Source organism: Astatotilapia calliptera, chromosome 11, assembly GCF_900246225.1.
Source record: "Astatotilapia calliptera chromosome 11, fAstCal1.2, whole genome shotgun sequence".
Taxonomy (NCBI): domain Eukaryota; kingdom Metazoa; phylum Chordata; class Actinopteri; order Cichliformes; family Cichlidae; genus Astatotilapia; species Astatotilapia calliptera.
Genome location: NC_039312.1, coordinates 18,142,462 through 18,161,253, shown reverse-complemented (window position 1 = coordinate 18,161,253; position 18,792 = coordinate 18,142,462). Strand labels below are relative to the sequence as shown.

The window sequence follows — 18,792 nt, the reverse complement described above, 5'->3', positions numbered from 1 at the left end:
GTATAAAACATGGGCAATGTAGGGAATCAGACAGACGTGCCTTGAACAGCGGGAAAAGCAACTACAGCAGAACTAAAGTGTAAGCAAAATCTTTATTTGTAACAATTTGATGGAGAGGCTTGCTTTTTAAATTTAAAGTCAGCATGTCTTTACAGATTTGACTGCCTTTATGTTTCATGAACATGAACATGGTCACTCTATTGCAGAGCTCTTTTTCTGATTTTGCCGTGAGTTGCTGGATTTGTGTTTTTGTTTTTTATTACTCTGTATTTTCACTTAATTTTCCCTGTGATCTAGGACGTGTTCCAACGCTGTGATGTCGCTGAGTATTCTGGCTCTCTGCCTGCTGGTTTGTATTCACTCTGGCATAAATGCATACCCAGCCAAACCTGCCAATCCACGGCAAGGCGCGCCACCTGAGGAGCTTGCCAAATATTATTCTGCACTAAGACACTACATCAACCTCATAACAAGACAGAGGTTAGTTATCTACTTCTATATTATTGAGTCCATCTTGACCCTATATGGAAAAAAATATTGTTTAATTGCTGATATCTTCTTTATGCACAGGTATGGGAAACGAGACAGTCCTGATACTGTATTTTCTGATGTGCTAGTGAGGGAGAGCACAGAAAGTGTTCCAGGATCCAGCTATATCAGGTAGATTTATTTACCCCATTATCTCTCTGTTAAACTACCATATATATATTCTTGTATATTATATATTCTTCATTGGACTGAATATTACTTGAGTCTGATTAGGAAGAGGGATACCTTATGCAGATATTTTAATGTGTTTTCTAGAGACTCAATTTCTAATTATTATGTTTTAATGTGTTTCTGTAGGTATGATGGGCTGCCATGCTGCTAGAGCTGTTACATCCAGGTTGACTTTACCATAACGCTGCCACTATGATGTCTTTTACTCCCATGAATTGAACTTGTGTTGCATGGAATAAACGCTGTGTGTAAAGAAACTACTTTAAACTGTTTGTGTTATTGCCACTGCTGCACTGTGACATGTTGCTAGATAGTACAAGTGTGTCTTACGTGGTGAACAGTGTTTTCTGTGTCATTCACTGATGGAGTAACAGTGCACTCTGATGGTGAGCTGACATCTAAGCATTTTGAGGTTTTTCTTAAGTGGGGCAAATAGCTTTTAAAACATGTCTGCTGCAAGAGTCCTATTTAGGGGAAATGTGAAATAGAAATTAGTAATGTGAGTACATCAAAGTGTTTTTCTCAGCTTTACTTTTACCTCTTTTATCAAGCCTACTGAGATTTGCCTCCACCCTAACTCACAACAGATTAACACTTTAATCTCATCAAGTGACCTGGATACATAAAAGCAAATCATGCAATGCTATGGTAGTCTCTATGTGCCTTGAGAGAAAATGTCACTTTTTTATGAATGTCAGTTGTGCAGATGAGGTTATTTGTTGCCAGACATGGCAACAATTATTACAGGACTCAAAGATGGCAGTGAGGCTTACAGTATCTCTTGGGGTAAGCGTATCCTTCCAGTTTAGTTCTTAGCTGTGCTGTTTGCTATGCAATATGAGCTGTCATCATTGTGCATGCTTTTCTGGAGTCAGCAGAGAAACTAATCTGTATATAAGGTTAGACATTCAGTCGACTTGTTTTTAAAGACTACACACACACTCGCTTACTCACAGTAGATCAGGAATCAATACACGAAATAGATAAAAGATGAGACCTATAAACCAATTCAGTAATGGATAATTGACTCAATATTCATCCCTATTCATAAAAACCATGAAAAGGCACAATAGGTGGTCAAAAGGCAACTGTATATTTTAATTTACAGTACTCGCATATTTAATTCAACAAAGTACTGTTGTTAAAATACATTTAGTCAAAAACAAAAAAAGTACATTAACGGGGTCATAAAAATCTGAAGAGGGCAACAACTTTGCTACAGCTTACTTTCATACATAAACATTTACTCTACTTAATATTTCTACCGTTATTTATTTTAGTGTAACAGAAAGTTATATGAGAAGACTGCGGGTTTTCGCTGCACTAGATATAACTTGAACGGCACTGGATGACATTAGCAGTGCGTGAGTGGACTGGGAACTGAGAGCAGGGGCGCATGCAGGCACGCACTCTGAAAACGCAGTAACAACTTATTCGTGCGCGAATGATCGGCGAATTATAAAACTCCGGAATAAAGAAAAGAATGAAAGCTTGACTGGAAACTGATTTAACTGGGTAAAGTATATTTCATTCATTCATTTGTTTATGTGAGGCTATGTAACGGTACGGGACCTAGTAGTTTCTCGGATTTCACTGTGCCACTGGCTAATGTTAAGTAGCTACTATGAGCCACATATTACTATTAGCTACTACAAAGCTAACTTTAGCTGATTTTACTTCTCTGCTGCAAGGGCCGATACTAACTGAGCGTTAACTACCGAAGCTAGCCTGTTTAAATTTTGCTGGCATGTCTGTTATTATGTATTATTAGTATTATTTGTCGGCCAAAAATAAAACTTAGAGCGCACGCCACTCGTAGTTGCTAGTTAGCGCTGCTAATTCGCCCGCATATGAGATCCAAACGGACACGGCACGAGCTCTGGTGTTAATGACAAGACGCCCTGAGAGTAGAGACCTACGGTTTAGTTTATTTCAACCAGCAACTGGTCGTTGTAATTAACGCCAAAATTAGTATTCACGGCTTCTACTTACCATTTCAGCTAAGCTACCTGACGTTGAAGTGGTTACACGTGCCCAGTGCGTGTGTAGCTTGACATCAGTTAATTTAACCACTGCAGAGAACACATTTATAAGTCACTCGTCCTGCCTGAGGTTTGGTGACAATTTCAGCTTCTTCTAAGAAGTGCTGCAGGAGTTTAAAGAAAGAAGAGAGAACACTCTTATGAGAACAGCTGTGATGTGCATAGGTTTTATTTTCCTTGAAGTAATGTTTAAACATTTACCTTATTCAAATGCTAAGGATACGGACCAACGAAATGCTGTCTGCCCTACGTAGAATATATTGTGTATAATGCAAACGAAACAACTGAAAAATGTAATTGAGAAGTAAAACAGAATATTTAACTAATGTAAATATAATATACCAAAATCACGCGTCCCATACAAATTATAACTGTTTTACTACATGATTTATTTTTTGATTACTTTAAATCGGATAAAATGTAGGTCCATAATTTGACTCCTTTAAGCTTTAAAATAAAATTCCTCTTTAAATAGACAGTGGTCATGTGATCATCTTGGCCAATCACAATGACTGCATTACAATAACATTGAATGGGCAGGAGAAGTGTGGACAATAAAGGGACCCTAAGGGTAGGGAGTTGCGTATTTATCATGATTTGCTTTTATTGATAGTTATAATGGTGTTAAAACGGTCTTGCTCAATTTCTGATTATTCTCCCTCCATTCTCTCATTAGTCCAGAGGTACCAGATGAGTGTTTTTTAGAAAACGTGGGGCTCGGTGTTGGCCTGCTGCACTGATGATCTGAAATCAGTAACTAGGTGAGTTGTTGCCATGTTTTTTTGGTATTTGTTTTAGGTCAGCATGGTTGTTTTGCTGCTTTTGTTGATAGTGCATAGCTAGAATACAGTGTTTCATTTATGTTTATACAGTTCACAATCTGTAGTCAAACAAGGCTTCCTGAGTCGACTGTCTTACTGTGTATTGAGGGAGTTCGAGAGTTTTTTTTCCTCACTCTGTTTGGAGACCGTGTTTGCACAGAAAATCCCCAGGGCCCTCTCTGTGTGTGGCTGGCACAACCTTTAGCCAGAAGGATGGAAGACTCATCCTTTGTCATTCAATCACCCTCTTTGTCATCTGCTTAATTCATGAGTGCCCTTTGTGCTAACATGCATAAAACACAAAGACCAACAAATGCTTTCTTTTCTAATTGCTCTCCGTTCTGCATCTGTTTATCACTCATACAGCAGTAAATGCAGGCTTGATTCTAATCATTGAAAAAGGCTTGTTTAGTGTGATACTGTACTGACTCGAGTGGGTTTCCTACATCCTGCAGCTCTCCAGTTGCTCTGGTTTCTGTAAACAGCAATTGGGTGGCTTTTGACCGTGTTTAGGGAGTTTCACCATCCTGAGCTGTGGAATAATAAACATGACTGTGGCCAACGCAAAGTCTGGCTCAGGTAAGCTGTAAGAGACAAAGTCCCCGACTAGCCTTTTGCACAGGAATTGCAGCAGTGTTGTTTACCATATTTGCCATTTAATTACCATTTGAATGGTACTGTGCCCACTTCTCAGAGATAGTTGTGGGGGTGCCTTTGGCCGCCTGTCAACAATTCCATTTGTTCTTTTTTATGGACAAAAATGTAGAAAAAACTATGTTTAATACATGGTTCTCTTGATAAAAACGTTTCAGGCTCATCTGTTCAGATTACATTTTAATTCAGTGTTGTACTCCTCATATAAACAAAAGAGAAAAAAATGACAAGTGTTTTTATTGCTACGTCTTTCTTGGTGACAAGCAAGATGTTGCATTAATTTTGTTGCTAGAAGTAAAATAATAATAATAATTTGACCTGTGTCACTAGTCACTACGAGACAAAGCTATTAGTGAAACAATTCCTTGGTGACCGTGCGTCCTTGTTGCTGTTGCAATGGAAATGAGCAATGTTCTTTGAATTGGCCCATTGATTCGCTCCCCACTTGTTGTTCTTGCCTTGTCCATTCGTAGTATACTGAAATAGTTTTCCACTGGCTCTGAATTTTAATTATATTTATTACTGCTGGTCACGAGGTTGGTTTTTCACTAGTATTTCTGCCTCTGTTTTTACATAGCAGTTCATTTTAGAGCTTAAAAGAAGTAAAGAGAGCAGTTGGCAAATGGTTAGCTAAATCATTTAAGTTTATCTGTTCTTCTACAGCCATGCAACAGGTGCTGGAGAACCTGAGAGACATGCCATCAGGCACAGGAGCCAAAGATATTGACCTCATCTTCCTCAGAGGGATCATGGAGAGCCCCATCGTCCGTTCCCTTGCTAAGGTATGTTGTGCACTCGCTGAAACCACTTCTGTTTGCTTGTTCTCCACTTCCTACAAACACATGCACAGATACATCTCACCATAATTTCATCAGGTCGATTTTTCTGTTAGCTATAAGTGAAGTAGATTAGAAGTCTGTGTAGGACAGAGGAAGTGAATTGTAGCTGGTGTTTTCTCATGTGTGGAGACGGGAGAAATGGGGAATTCATGCTTTATGTGCAAGAGTTGTAATCACATGAACTGATTACTTGTTGTGTGTCTTTTTCTTGTGTCCACATTTAAGTTAGTTACCAGAAATCTAGCTACTGCAATCTAATACCCTTCCTGTCATCGGAAGAGTAAAACACAAAGGTCTACTCTCTGCAGGGCTGTATAGCACAGCTTTTTTGTATTTTTATTTTTATTTAATCACCACAAATTTAAGTTCATGTTGAAGCTTAAGTAAAAACAGAAAACCTCTTAAAATTAGATCAATCAATTTGACACACAAATAAAGAGGCTTACAGCATGAAGAACAAATGGCTTACATAACATTCTGAAAAAAATATCTCCAGTGCAGATTGAGGTCATCAGGTTTAACTACCATAACTATAAATAGACAGCTTTTTATAGAAAACCGTCCACAAAGAGAAACTCTTGTCCTTATTTTGTAACAAGAGTTTGTAGCTTTAAAAAAACAAAATACACTATTTTACACAGATGGCCCATCAATCATATTAAATGGATTTGAATCCCTTGTTACTTTATATTCTGCTCTTAATTTTCCTTCATTCTTCTGCATATCACAGTGATAGTTTAACAGAAACAAAGCCCGCTTGTTCTTGGTGTAGGTGGTAAAGTAATTCACTGTGATATATATATATTTTTTGTTATTGAGTTGTTTAAAATGTTTGGATATATTAAAATTCAATAAAAATATCAGCAAGTGGGTTTTTATGAATGCCTGCTGTTGTAGCCAGTGCAATTATGGATTAAATTATGGAATTATGACAATTATGGAAGTGTTTTTGTTAGAAAGATGGTATTAAGAAGTCATTCAGAACTCTGGCTGAGGAACATAATGGCATAGTCCATTCTTAACAACTTGCAAGCCCCCATGCTTCCACATGTGCAAAATATAGTCCAAATTCCTAAAATCACAACCTTCACGCCACAGTTTTCAAACTTTATAAATCCACTCAGTGGAACAAACAGGTCCACTGAGTGGATCTAAAGTGTAATCTGGCTGCTTGGCAGAAATATAGAAAAAACATCAAGTGGTAATTGCAGCTTTGGGAATGTTATTATGCTATAAAATCACAGTTTGTAAGGCTAACCAAATTTACCTCATGCTTGATACAAACATTGACTTGCTGTGTACACTCTTTTGGTGGACATGTCTGTGTTTAGGCACATGAGCGTCTGGAGGAAGTTGCGTTACAAGCCGTGCGGGATGATAATGTTCAGCTTGTCACTGAGATCTTGGATGCCCTTAACAATCTCACAGATAAGGATGCTGCCGCTGCTGAGCTTGTCAAAATCCTGCAGGAGCCACACTTCAAGGTACCTTAAGTCTTATTCAGTGGCGGGGTGGGGCTTTTTACTGGAGTGGAAATGGAAGCCAGAGCTGCTTCTCCAACCCCTACCTCATTTCTTCTGATTTACCTGTCTGCAAGCTTCACCTAACTGGTCTCGCTTTCTTACTATCAACTAATTTGTTTCGGAGAGTATTGAGAGGATTCCTACGCACTGTTTGAGTAAATCTAATGTTGTTTGTCTTCACTGTCTGTAACTGCTTGGGGATATTTTTCAGTTAGTCTATTGGCAGTGCAGTTTGTCTTCATTTGTTCATAGTAATTCATGTAATGCATGTTGGAGTGTTTTTTCATTTTTCCAAGAAACATATTGTTAAGTCATTTCTTTCTGTGTGTATTTTTCTCTTCTTCTTCTGTCTTAGTGTTTGATAGAAGCTCATGACAAAGTGGCTGCAAAGTGCTATGAAACATCGCAGACTGCAGTTAACAGTAATTCCATGATGACCAGTTCACTGATGCCAGCTGATGCTGTCAGGATGATTGGCATCCAGAAGAAAGCTGGGGAACCACTGGTGAGTTAGCAAGGCATTGGTAAACACTCCTGTTAAGTTGCAAAGAGTTTTACACATGCCCTTTCACTGACTATCTGTTAGGATGCAGTGACTCAGCCTTACATAGTTAATCATCATCTTTTAGAGGAACCTGACCAACGCATGAAACTGGCCTCCTCTATGATTTATGAAGTGCGGATGTACAGTACTTTATTGACTCTTACTCTCTTTCAGGGGGTGACATTCCGCGTGGTGCGAGGAGAGATGGTGATAGCCCGGATCCTGCACGGAAGCTCAATTGACAGGCAAGGCATGCTGCACACAGGGGACATAATCCGAGAGGTGAATGGTCGAGAGGTCGGCAGCGACCCACATGTGCTCCAGGAGCTGCTGAGGGACTGCAACGGGAGTATTACACTCAAGGTCCTGCCAAGCTACAAAGACACACCAGCACCTCCACAGGTACAGAAAAGGAGGTTTCATTTTCTGAATTCACCTGGAGGTGATTGATAATCTTAGTTTAGTTTTTCAGTCCTCACGACCAGCCCTGGATGAGCGGATGAAAATGGGTGGATGGATGTTTAATTAATAAGTTGGATGCAAGATGAATTGCTTTTAATGACATTTTTCTTAGTTTTAGAGTTTTTCATATAATATCAAGTTACATTCAGTCATATAAATGCACCTTAATATTTGCTGTTGGTATTTGATTTGATTTGCAATAATATATTCTGAAATTGTGCTCTAATGAATAATATATATTGATTGAGAGCTGAGTGATCTCTGAATACCAGGTTCTTGAAAACTGAGCCCATGGGAATCTATTAATAACACTCCACACACCAAGTAGGACATGCACCACTTTATTCAATGGAGCACACATAGCAGCTGACACTGAGAAGCCTTAGGTAAAATTACATCATAAGGCTATTGGTACTTTGTACTGAGGACGATAAATTATCTACTGTTAGTAAGAGTGAAAATGTTTCTTCCTGTTCACACTTAAGAGTTGTATGTGGTCCAACTCACTCAGGCTTTTGACTTCTGACTGGGAAAGAAGAAGGTTTACTTTCATATTGTATTTCAAAATCAAGAGTCATGAGACATATGTAGTTTTTTTGCAGCTTAATTAAGTGTTGTAATGTCACAGTACAGATTTACACCTCACCTCTGTTAAATTGCAGGTTTATGTGAAGTCACACTTCAACTACAACCCAGCCACAGATAACCTGATCCCTTGTAAAGAGGCGGGTCTGGCCTTCTCCAGAGGAGATGTGATTCATGTAGTCAACAAGGAAGACCCCAATTGGTGGCAGGTGAGTGTGCTCATATTACTGGAAATTTATGGCTGCCACAATATGTAAAACACAAGGATCGCAAAGTAGTTAATACATAATACACTACACACAACCATGAATGTTGGCAACAACGTTGGCCACTTAAATAGGTTACATCAAAGACTCACTGCAGAACTCTAAAGCCATTGCTGCTCCCCAATGGCGAAAGTGCTGCTTGGTGCGAGTTCTGAGTCAGTTTATAAGAATCTACAGCTTTCTAAAAGATTAATAACCATCAAATAGTTTTTTTCTTTCTATATATTTAAATTAAGAGTCTGAAGCATCTCTCAACTACTCTAACCCCTGTATAGGCACGGAAAGTTGTTGGTGGAGCCACTGGCCTCATCCCTAGTCAGGTCTTGGAGGAGAAGAGAAAAGCCTTTGTGAGGAGAGACTGGGACATGTCAGGTACAGGTTAGTATGACTCTTTCCAACCGTACCAGCTGCTCTTGTATAGATTTAATGAAGGTTAGATTTCAGCACCAAAATGCGGAGCACTAATACTTTGTGCATTTGACTCAGGGATGCTCTGTGGGACTCTGACTGGAAAGAAAAAAAAGAAAAAAATGATGTACCTCACTACCAAGAATGCAGGTGTGTATTACCTGCAGTTTTAGGGTTTTCGCGCTTAAATATTTACATTTTTTAAAATGGTGACACAGTACTGACTCTGTATCGCCTTCAACAGAGTTTGATCGTTACGAGCTGCAGACCTATGAAGAGGTAGCCAGGATGCCCCCGTTCCAAAGGAAAACGCTGGTTCTGATTGGAGCTCAGGGAGTTGGGAGGCGGAGCCTAAAGAACAGGCTTATTGTCGTGAATCCCCTGAGATATGGAACCACTGTCCCATGTGAGTGCGTGCATGTGTGAGACATAGACCTGAGACCACCGAAATGTTCAGACTTTAGACCCGTCAGGCTGCATGAAATGCCTTTTCTTACCTTCTACATTCAGTTACATCACGCCGTCCCAGAGAAGAGGAGAAAGATGGGCAAAACTACTGTTTCGTTACACGGGAAGAGATGGAGAAGGACATCAAAGAGAGCCGCTATCTGGAGCACGGCGAGTACGATGGCAACCTTTATGGAACCAAGATCGACTCTATCCATGAAGTGGTGGCTGCCGGCCGTACCTGTATCCTAGATGTTAACCCTCAGGTCGGTCAAAGATGCACGCACTGAATATCTGGATCTGCTTTTCCTAAAAGCTTTGGTAGTGACATCACATTTTATGCCCAGGCCCTGAAAGTGTTGAAGACTGCTGAGTTTATGCCGTTTGTGGTATTTATTGCTGCTCCTGAGCTGGACACACTAAGAGCTATGCACAAAGCTGTGGTAGATGCTGGACTTACGACCAAACTACTCACGGTAAGTTTTAAGCCGATGAAACATTCTTAAATACGATGGTGGGATTTTACAGTGGTTGTCACTGTAATGGCTGTGGCTTCCCTTCTATAAATGGGCTTAATCCATTTTCTGTAACAGGAGAATGATTTGAAGAAGACTGTAGACGAGAGCGCCAGGATCCGCCGGGCATACAGCCACTACTTTGACCTGACTATTGTTAATGACAATCTGGACAAAGCCTTTGACAAGCTCCAGGAAGCAGTGGAGCAATTAATCATAGAGCCACAGTGGGTTCCAGTCAGCTGGGTCTACTGATATTTTACCCCCCACTGGAGAGAAGCTGCTGTTGGAGGTGCCAGGCTTAGGATAAAAGGGGATTCAACACTGTGCTGCACACAAAGTAAGTGTTGGACGTCAAGCCTGTGTGAATTTGGTCTCACACAAAGTTGCATCAGAGTCACCTTAACCTGAATTGCCAGATTCCTTTCTAGCACACTATGCAATTCACAACACATAGGAAGTGTACTTATTTATTGGCAAGTATTTTTTAAATGATATTTTTTACTCACATGGATTGGAAGAGTACTGGCACTCGTGTCAGATGCTTTTGAAAGCAAACCCAGTTTTTAATGTTACATCTGTATGTAAGATCAGTTAAGTTGTATTTATTCTACATAAAAATGAGGGCTCGCTCATTGAAAAGAATAATACCTCAGTGTTACAGTTTACAGTGCTTATGCGTCCAGTTTCTCATCTCATTCTGTCATTACAGACTTGTCATTCGTGTAGAATAGTGTCATATATATGAGACCTTTTTTCCTCCTGGAGGCAAAGATTTAACTCCTCAGCCAAACTTAATGAATGGAAAACGATTTGCCAGTCACTGTATGAAGTTGTACAGGAAGAAAACTAATCCTGTAGTGTTTACCTATGGCTCTTTAACTCAAGCACGAAAGATATTACATTAAATACGCTGACTCTGTGTCAGACGTTTGGATCATGTAAATGTTTCTGAGTATTTGTTGCTGTGTTTGTGTTTTCAAAGAAAGACTTTCCACAGGACTCTCAAACAGGGTACTGCACCTCAGTGAAACATCCCTTTTGATGTGATATGTACTAAAATTTAACAGTTTTAAATAAAATTCATATTTACTTATAAAATTATATTTTACAAGATTTCACATAAGATGTATTTTCAGATGTCAAATAAATAACTGGTGTTTTCTAATGATCCGCTGTGTTTTAGGTGTGTTTCTTTAAGCAAACTTGCCGACAAACATGCTACATTCAGGCATATTAAAAATCAAAAGTGTATGTAGTAGCAAATGACACAAAAAGTTTAAATGTACACAAGCCAGGGTGGTGCAGAATGAGGTTTGTGTTATGAGCGTCAAAGATCCTGAAGATGGAGCTCATTGGAGAATTAATAATTGATCTGAGAGTAAAAATAACCTGAAATGTTACTGCTATAATATTGTCAAAGAATGTGATCAGTCCATGTTTGAGAAACAGTTATTGCTCAGAACAATTGATTTGAATACAATCTTAGTGATGATGACATAATTATATACTGTTAATAAGATGTTAATAATAAAACATGATGGTAGTTTGAGAGACAAAGCATGTTTTTTTTTCCATGAGAATGCCCAACATAATCAGAACCAGGAGCATAATAGATTTGTCTATAGGGATATTGCTGCAAGCTGTGTGCCTGAGATGACCATATTTAGGTTATCGCTTCTTTTTGCGCACTTAGATGTGAATTAAGTTGTAACGACTATATAATCTCACATTCCAAGGAATATGTTCTGCACAGGGAGGCTTCAACCGGGATACAGACCCGAAACCTCTGCTGGGAAAGGATTGTGCTAAGCACCACACCCATGATAATTTTATAGTATGGTTCATAATTTTTTTTATACAATCAGACACAACAGCTCAAAATCATTTTTTATTTGAAGGAAACTGCCAAAGTTACAAAAAAATAGATACAATTTTGCATATTTATTCACATAAAAATCAAGTCTGACTATTAATTCATTATTATTATTATTATTTTTTTTAAACACATTGAGTAATCACATATGAGTCCAGATCAAGTATTCAGTATTTTTAGAATGACTTCTTGGTCATGTAGCACCCCTTAAAATATTCTATTAAAATAACAAAAAGAATTATTTACATGTTTCCATTTACCTAATTCCACTGTGACACTTGTTTCTGGTGGCTGTAAAGCAGGTTTCAGTTCAAACACCCTGAGCTAATGAGGCAAGACTTCGAATCACGATACACAGGACCAGAGGATTTCCTGGCTGCTTGTTTATTTCTGCCTTCACCATGTCCCCATTTCTCCGCAGGGACACATTACAGGAGGCAAACAGATGTTCGATCTTTCCATAGATGGCCTCTGTCAGTACAGACGACGCTTCGGCGCTCAGAGGCAACTCTCCATTTTTTGATGCACACTGCACCTGGAACAGGTGTTGAGAGATTCATAAGGGGCAGCTGACTTAATGTGCAATGTTTAATTTACAAAGAAACACCTGCTTAACATGTTGTGCCATTTTATAAAAAAGAGGATTTACTAACCAGTAGCTCCAATATCCCCAACACTGCAGGGCTGCAGCACATTTCCAAGGCAGCAAGACAATCATTTGTCATCTCTGAAAGACAAAACAGACGCATGATGAAGGAACCTGCATTAAGTTTTTAGAACTTGCAGTGTGCATGAAGTGGGTATACTAGGTCTCTAGTATATGAAAAGAAATCCACAAGTAATGACTGTAGAGTACAAATTTTCTCACCATCCAATGCACTGATTAAGAGGTGAAGGGCTGTGTGAAGCGATGTGGATTGGCTTTTTTCAGTTGGTTCCTCTTGACTAGACTGCTCTAAAAGATCCAGAATTGCCTGGAAATTCTGTTTTTGAGACGCTGTTGTTTTAAAGTCAACTGAGGCAGATCCCTTATCCACGCACATCTGCTCTAGCTGAGACAGAGAAGGAGACAGGTCAGACTTTAAACGGAACGGAACTGAATTTCATTATGTCCATTTTCTTTTAGTGAATGTGCAGTGCCAGTGCCCAGACCTCTTCGTTCCTCTTACCACATCCTGAAGTGCACTAATGGTGATCTGGTCCTGCAAAAGTTTTGTAATCTGCTGTAGCAGAGCGGACCTGGTGGATGCCGGAAGAGCTGAAAGCAGCTGGAAATGATCGCTCAGTTGGTCTAGTTCTGAAGACAGAAAAATAAGGACAGTTTGTCATTCACTGTCAAAGATAAAACATTCTCCCGGAGCACGTTAAAAAGGTTAACTGAGATTATGATGATGTAAACCACAACAATATGTAGAAGCTAATAAAACACTGCATGTGTATATACATGCTATTTTAAAAAAAAAGTCAATACACGCATGCATGCTGTGGCCAGTGAATGCAAAACTATTATCTTGGCTTATTCCAAGCAGGTTAAGTCCTGATTCAAAATTCCACCCAATAAAATCATACAGTCAGTACATAACTTCCATAGCAAACTAAAGAGTAAACTGTACTGTATTGTACCCTTTTAATATAGGTCAAAACTGTGTTTACAAATACGTTTAACACCCTTCTGATAAGATGCAGCAAGGTCTCTTATCTTTGAGACCCTTTGACTTGAATACAGCAGAGGTGTGGTGCTGCTGGAGCGCAACACAGAATAAGCAAATGCCATTTTTTGCCAAAGAACCAAAGAATCTGCATTAACAAAAGTACACCCATGAAAGTGGATAGTTTACTAATAATGTGCTGATTTATATACAAATATGTAGTTGGTTCATTTCAATAACTACATGCCTAGAGCAGCGCAAATTAGTGGCTGAAAAACGAGCACACCCAATGAAGGAGTATGACGGAGTGAGTGATGTCAATGTGTAGAGGAACACAAAACCCTTTATAGTCATATCCTGATTCATACTTGTGTTAATGAAAATATTACTGTGGCCATGAAGCTACAAGTAAAGGTAATATATATTACATATTTTAAGATTCTGGCATTAATCAAAAGGAAACTATATGAAAATAACTGTGTGCGCACTGCTGAGAAAAAACATGCAGAGATTTTTTAATTATGTACCGAGCTTTATGTAGAAATGTGACAAAAACCTGAAACCCAGTTCTCATAACATTTCCCCCTCGTTCCCAATAAATGAACGCTCCAACTATCAAAAATCCTCAAACCAAAGTAAGACATGCTTTTTACAGCATTAAATTTAGAGCTAAACTGTATGCCACAAATCCTTGTGAAGTATAATTGTATGTTTCTCCTTAAATTTTGTGCTATCAAGATGAAACTCCTATAAATATGAATAGGCAACAAGGCTAGCCACCAAAATATCCGCGTTCACACCTTTCAGCTGTAAAACTAACACTGCACCTCTATATTAAATCCCAACGGTAGACTTTTAATACTAATACTACTACTAATAAAAATAATATTATTAAAAATAATAATAACCTGTATTTTTATAGAGCCCTTTTCAAAGAATCTAAGGCCAAAAAAAAATTCAAGGCTCTGTTGCAAAGAGTGGACACAGTTAGTTTTGCAAGTATTTGTAGGAGCGTCCTTTTTAGAACATAAGGAACACTGTAAAAAAACACAGAGCTGTCAGATATATCCATAACTCTGGCGTTATGGGAAAGAATGAAAAGCAGAGAGAGAAGCTATCCACGGAGGAAAGAGCAGAATGCAATATATAAGAATTGGTCATACAGACTAGCCAATCACATGCTCTCATTTTCAGTCTAACATTTGATCTCGGTTGCTCAGTTATAGTGTAATAATGCATGGAAACTTTCCACTGTGGTGACAAAACCTTAGAAACAAATACTAACCTGATGTGCTCTACAGCTCTGGTGTGCAGGACATTTCTCTGCATGCAATCGTGTGTTTTTTTGCTGGAAAAGGTAAGAAATCTGAGGCGAAAACAGTGATTTACCTTGTTGAAGGCAGCTATTGTCAGATGAATGTGCAGGAGCTCCTGAAGTAGACGGCTGGTCTTTCATTCTAGCAGTACCATCAACTTTATCAAAGCCTCCATTGGTGCCTGACAATACACACAGCTCTGTGGAAAATGCACGTGATAGTTCAAGGAGACAGAACATGGATATTTCCAACAATAGCCTAGAACTAATGATGCTGATCCTGCAATTACTAAATATAACTTTGAGTTTATCAGTTCTTGTTAAATTAACATGAAGTAAGACAGTTACTCTACAAATACAATGAATGACTTCTCACCATATTGTCCATCGTGTTTGATCTTTAGTTCTATAAGGCTATAGGCTATTGGAGTGTTGGTAGGAATCTCCATGGTAATGTCACTGTCATTGCCCAAGCTTGCGTTCTCCTTCAATAAAAACTGAAGAAACAGGAACACCGAATCAGAACAAATGGCAACAAAATTCCTCAGTGAGTGTCACAAATATTAATCTACTTTAAAGAATTATTAAAAGATTCAATATTTTCTTTAAGGTTATAGTGGAATTTAATATAAGATATAGTTTTAACTACAGTACTTTGCAAAGGTCTTGAGTTTTAGGTCCAAGGAGTCACACTTTTTTTGTGATTTTTTTTTTTAAAGTGGTCTTATGCAACAGTTCTCCAGGCTTTCTGAATGTCTTTTGATAGTTTTTCTTTGGACACTGGCTGCTTTTTCACTCATTTTCATTCCAATCCTTATACCTGACCCTTCAGAGGAATTTTATTTATTTATTTACTTTATTTTTTTTAAGCCACTTAACATTTACAACTGAATCCATCTTTAATTAAAAAAAAAGCCTTTAATAACTTTGTTACTAACAGCCTGTTAAAGCACATAATCTGTTCCCATTTCTTTGGTTAAATGTAGGAAATATATCAAAGATAACACAATTTGACATACACAGGGTGATACCCAAGAGCTATTAGTGGAAGGCTTGGCACATCTCAGTATGGTGTGCCGTGTCCTTAAAAAAAATCTAAGGAAACTGGACCAGTGGAGGACAAAAAGGACTGGCCTCTTCAGAGCCCGGACATCAACGTTATTGAAGCAGTGTAGGATCATCCTGGCAGAAAACAGAAAAAAAGGCAGCCAACATCCAAGGAAGAGCCTTGAATGTCAAGTCTGTCTGGAGACCTTGGCACAGTACTGTATGTAGCTAGAACATAAACAATAAATTCCCAGTTTTGATTTCTGGAAATGAAGAGGAAAAACCGAGGATAAATGAAGGACCCGAATTCTGAAGAGGAACCACAATGCAACTGTTTCATGCATAGTGGGCAAGATTTATTCCACTTCTTCTTATTCTCTTCTGCTTTCAAAATGTACACGCAAAGCTGGCACACGCAGATCTGAAACTCATCCGGGTAAAAGCAGCACATGTATTGCTCACCTGGCAACAGGACCTATGAATTTTGTATTGTGAACTTAGCTTATTGACTTAATATAGGAATGTATTAGCAACTTTAAAAACTGACCGAACCCTAAATACCAGCAACTATTAGGTCTGATACGAGGTTTGATATTGTACCTTAGTCATCTTGGGGCCACAGGTGCTCAGATTTCCCCCACACTGTCCTCCCTGCTGCACCTCCTCTATGACTGAACAGGGTTGAGTGGTTACAATACGATCCTTTACAATCCCAAATACCCGTCTTTGCTTCTCCTTTGTCTGCTGGATTAGACAGTGGGACATGTCCAGAACCCTAACACAAGAAAAATGTGGTGAGTTTCACCAGGAACATTCTTGGAAACAAAATTTTATTGTGACTTATCCTACATCATCTTTTCTTGCGTTAATATTCAACCGGGCATCGTGTTTTGTGTGAAACTTTACAGCTGGACAAAGATCACCAATGCGATCTTTAACATGCTGATCGGCAGGTGATGTTTAGAGTGTTTGAAACAACTTTACATGTGACACCAGGTACAGATTGTGAACCAACTTGTCTTTTGAGTCTTGCAGCAACTTCTGCATATCAATCTCCTCTTTCTTCAAGCTTCCAAAAGATGACTGGAGTTTGGATGAGTCTTCACCCTGAAGTTTAATGCTGTATTTGGAAAAATTTGCATCCACAGTTCCCTGAATGTTGTCACTAAATCTCCCGCTGTATTTGATGAAGTCTGTCTCAACCACAACTGCAAAAGGTAAATAAATATATTAAAAAAAAAATCAAATTTCTGTGATCTCGGGAGAGTAAACTGTGACACATGCGGCCATTTTCGTGCTGCTTTTGAGGTTTACCTGGCTTTATGGGTGTGTCTCCTGTTAGTATATCATTGAGATTAAAATCAGTGGGAAGATATTTGGACTTTTGCCAGCACCAGAAACGCCTGCGCTTCACCACCACCGTCAGGAGAGCAATGGTGTCATTCAGGCTGGTCACTGGGATCAGGGACCCGTTATCTTCCACCTCCTCCACAAAGTTTCTGGTAGCCAGAGCAAACATCTTTCGGCTGGATAAAGCTTTGAAAGCGAGAGAAGAGAGGGGAGGCGTTTACTACACAGCTACAGAAGACCTCACCCATGTGAGCTCCTCCTTAGGACTAAACACAAATAAACTTCCTACTTCAGCCACTGTACTCATTTCAAGCAAAAACATAGTAGACACCATACAGCTCTTTACATTTAAAACCTCCAGGCTGCACGACAACAATCAAAGCACCGGTTATTATGGAAACCGAAAGTCCATCGGTACAGCAGTCACTGTAGATAAGACGAAATATGCTAGTTTTTTTTTTTAATCTGGCTAATTTTCCACCTACCGCTTCCACGGAGTCTTCGCTTTATTGGTGACCTGCAAGAGAAACTCCCCAGTGGTCAGACTTTTACAGGAGTCAGTTCCTCTGTAGTAGCTCAGCCTGGTTTCCTGCACTCTTTGTTTTGGACAAAAGGCTCCGCCCTCTGCACGGTAGGAGAGGCCGAAACATATATGGCATATATGGCCTTTCTTCCTGTACGCTTACAATCCAGCTTATAATAATAATAATAATAATAATAATAATAATAATAATAATAATAATAATAATAATAATAATAATAATAATGTCTCTTCTATATTTGCTTGTACTGGTAAATTGTCAACTGGATTTATGTAGGGACTATATATATATAAAATAAAGAAATAACCTATTTTACAAGTATCTTAATTACACTGCATTGATGTATCTACTGCTCTGCATTATAATTTATTCAGTCCTATTTGACCAGTGACAATATTTTATAGGGGATTTTTGTAAAAACAGATTATCAGTAGTCCGCTTTCATTTGCATTTGTCGCCACCTAGCGGCTGTTTAAGATAACCCAGCAATCTGATGAGCCCATGTTCGCTAGCGTGGATTAACAAACAAAACAAAGAAAAAGAATACAAACAAACTATACTACAGTGAATTATTAGAGTAAAAAAAAAAAAAGAAAACAAAAGAGAATAGGTGGACTCAAGAAGCCCTTTTTCAAAGTCATTTATCATATTGTAGGATGTCAAAAATGCAGACAGGCTCTAAGGATCACTAGCGGTATCTTACTCTTTTCATCAACATGACTCTCACAACATTCCTGCATTCGTTATTTATAAATGATAACCTTTACTTGTTGCACGGCTCCATAATTGCTCATTAACCTTGAACTCTGGTCATTGCTTAGCAGGACGGGCAAAAACAAGCCATAAACACGAATCGTCGTCAAACACATACGGCTGTTTCTAAAGTGATTGGAACAATTCACTCAACACTTGTGAAACGTAGCAACATATCTACTGTATACTGCAGGATATTCATTGGAAAGTATCATGCACAGGTTTCCATTTAGATGGCACTGAGATTTAACCCATAAAGCCAAGAAAATTATAAAGGGATGAAGTGCAGCCACGAGCAAAAAATTCTATAATTTAGCAGATGATCTTTTACCAGTCCTTTAAGAGTTGCTACTTCACTTAAGGAATATGTATAGTAAGAAGCAGGGAACTGCTTCACATTCCCAGTAAACCTAGTGTTTATACCCCAATTGCTT

At 38.7% G+C, this 18,792-nt stretch overlaps 2 protein-coding genes across 3 annotated transcripts; one reads left to right on the top strand and one right to left on the bottom strand.

Moving 5' to 3' along the window:
• Positions 1-1,949: 1,949 nt before the first annotated feature.
• pals2a (protein associated with LIN7 2, MAGUK p55 family member a) lies at positions 1,950-10,999 on the top strand. 2 transcript variants are annotated; one of them, XM_026184190.1, is made up of 14 exons: positions 1,950-2,235; positions 3,439-3,523; positions 4,039-4,162; positions 4,901-5,019; positions 6,408-6,560; positions 6,955-7,104; positions 7,318-7,545; positions 8,268-8,399; positions 8,732-8,834; positions 8,943-9,014; positions 9,109-9,270; positions 9,375-9,577; positions 9,659-9,787; positions 9,905-10,999. In XM_026184190.1, the coding sequence occupies exons 3-14, from the start codon at positions 4,132-4,134 to the stop codon at positions 10,079-10,081; spliced, it is 1,659 nt and encodes a 552-aa protein (XP_026039975.1). In that variant the 5' UTR covers positions 1,950-2,235; positions 3,439-3,523; positions 4,039-4,131; the 3' UTR covers positions 10,082-10,999. The 2 variants fall into 2 exon arrangements, with proteins under 2 accessions (XP_026039975.1, XP_026039976.1); XM_026184191.1 differs by lacking the exon at positions 4,039-4,162 and having other exon boundaries at positions 1,951-2,235.
• Positions 11,000-11,739: 740 nt separating this feature from the next.
• Positions 11,740-17,677, bottom strand: gsdmeb (gasdermin Eb). Its single transcript, XM_026185815.1, has 10 exons — positions 17,549-17,677; positions 17,028-17,249; positions 16,729-16,921; positions 16,314-16,488; positions 15,043-15,163; positions 14,741-14,866; positions 12,872-12,999; positions 12,571-12,754; positions 12,356-12,429; positions 11,740-12,237 (listed from the first exon to the last, which is right to left on the bottom strand). The coding sequence occupies exons 2-10, from the start codon at positions 17,230-17,232 to the stop codon at positions 12,013-12,015; spliced, it is 1,431 nt and encodes a 476-aa protein (XP_026041600.1). The 5' UTR covers positions 17,233-17,249; positions 17,549-17,677; the 3' UTR covers positions 11,740-12,012.
• Between the last annotated feature and the right edge of the window lie 1,115 nt (positions 17,678-18,792).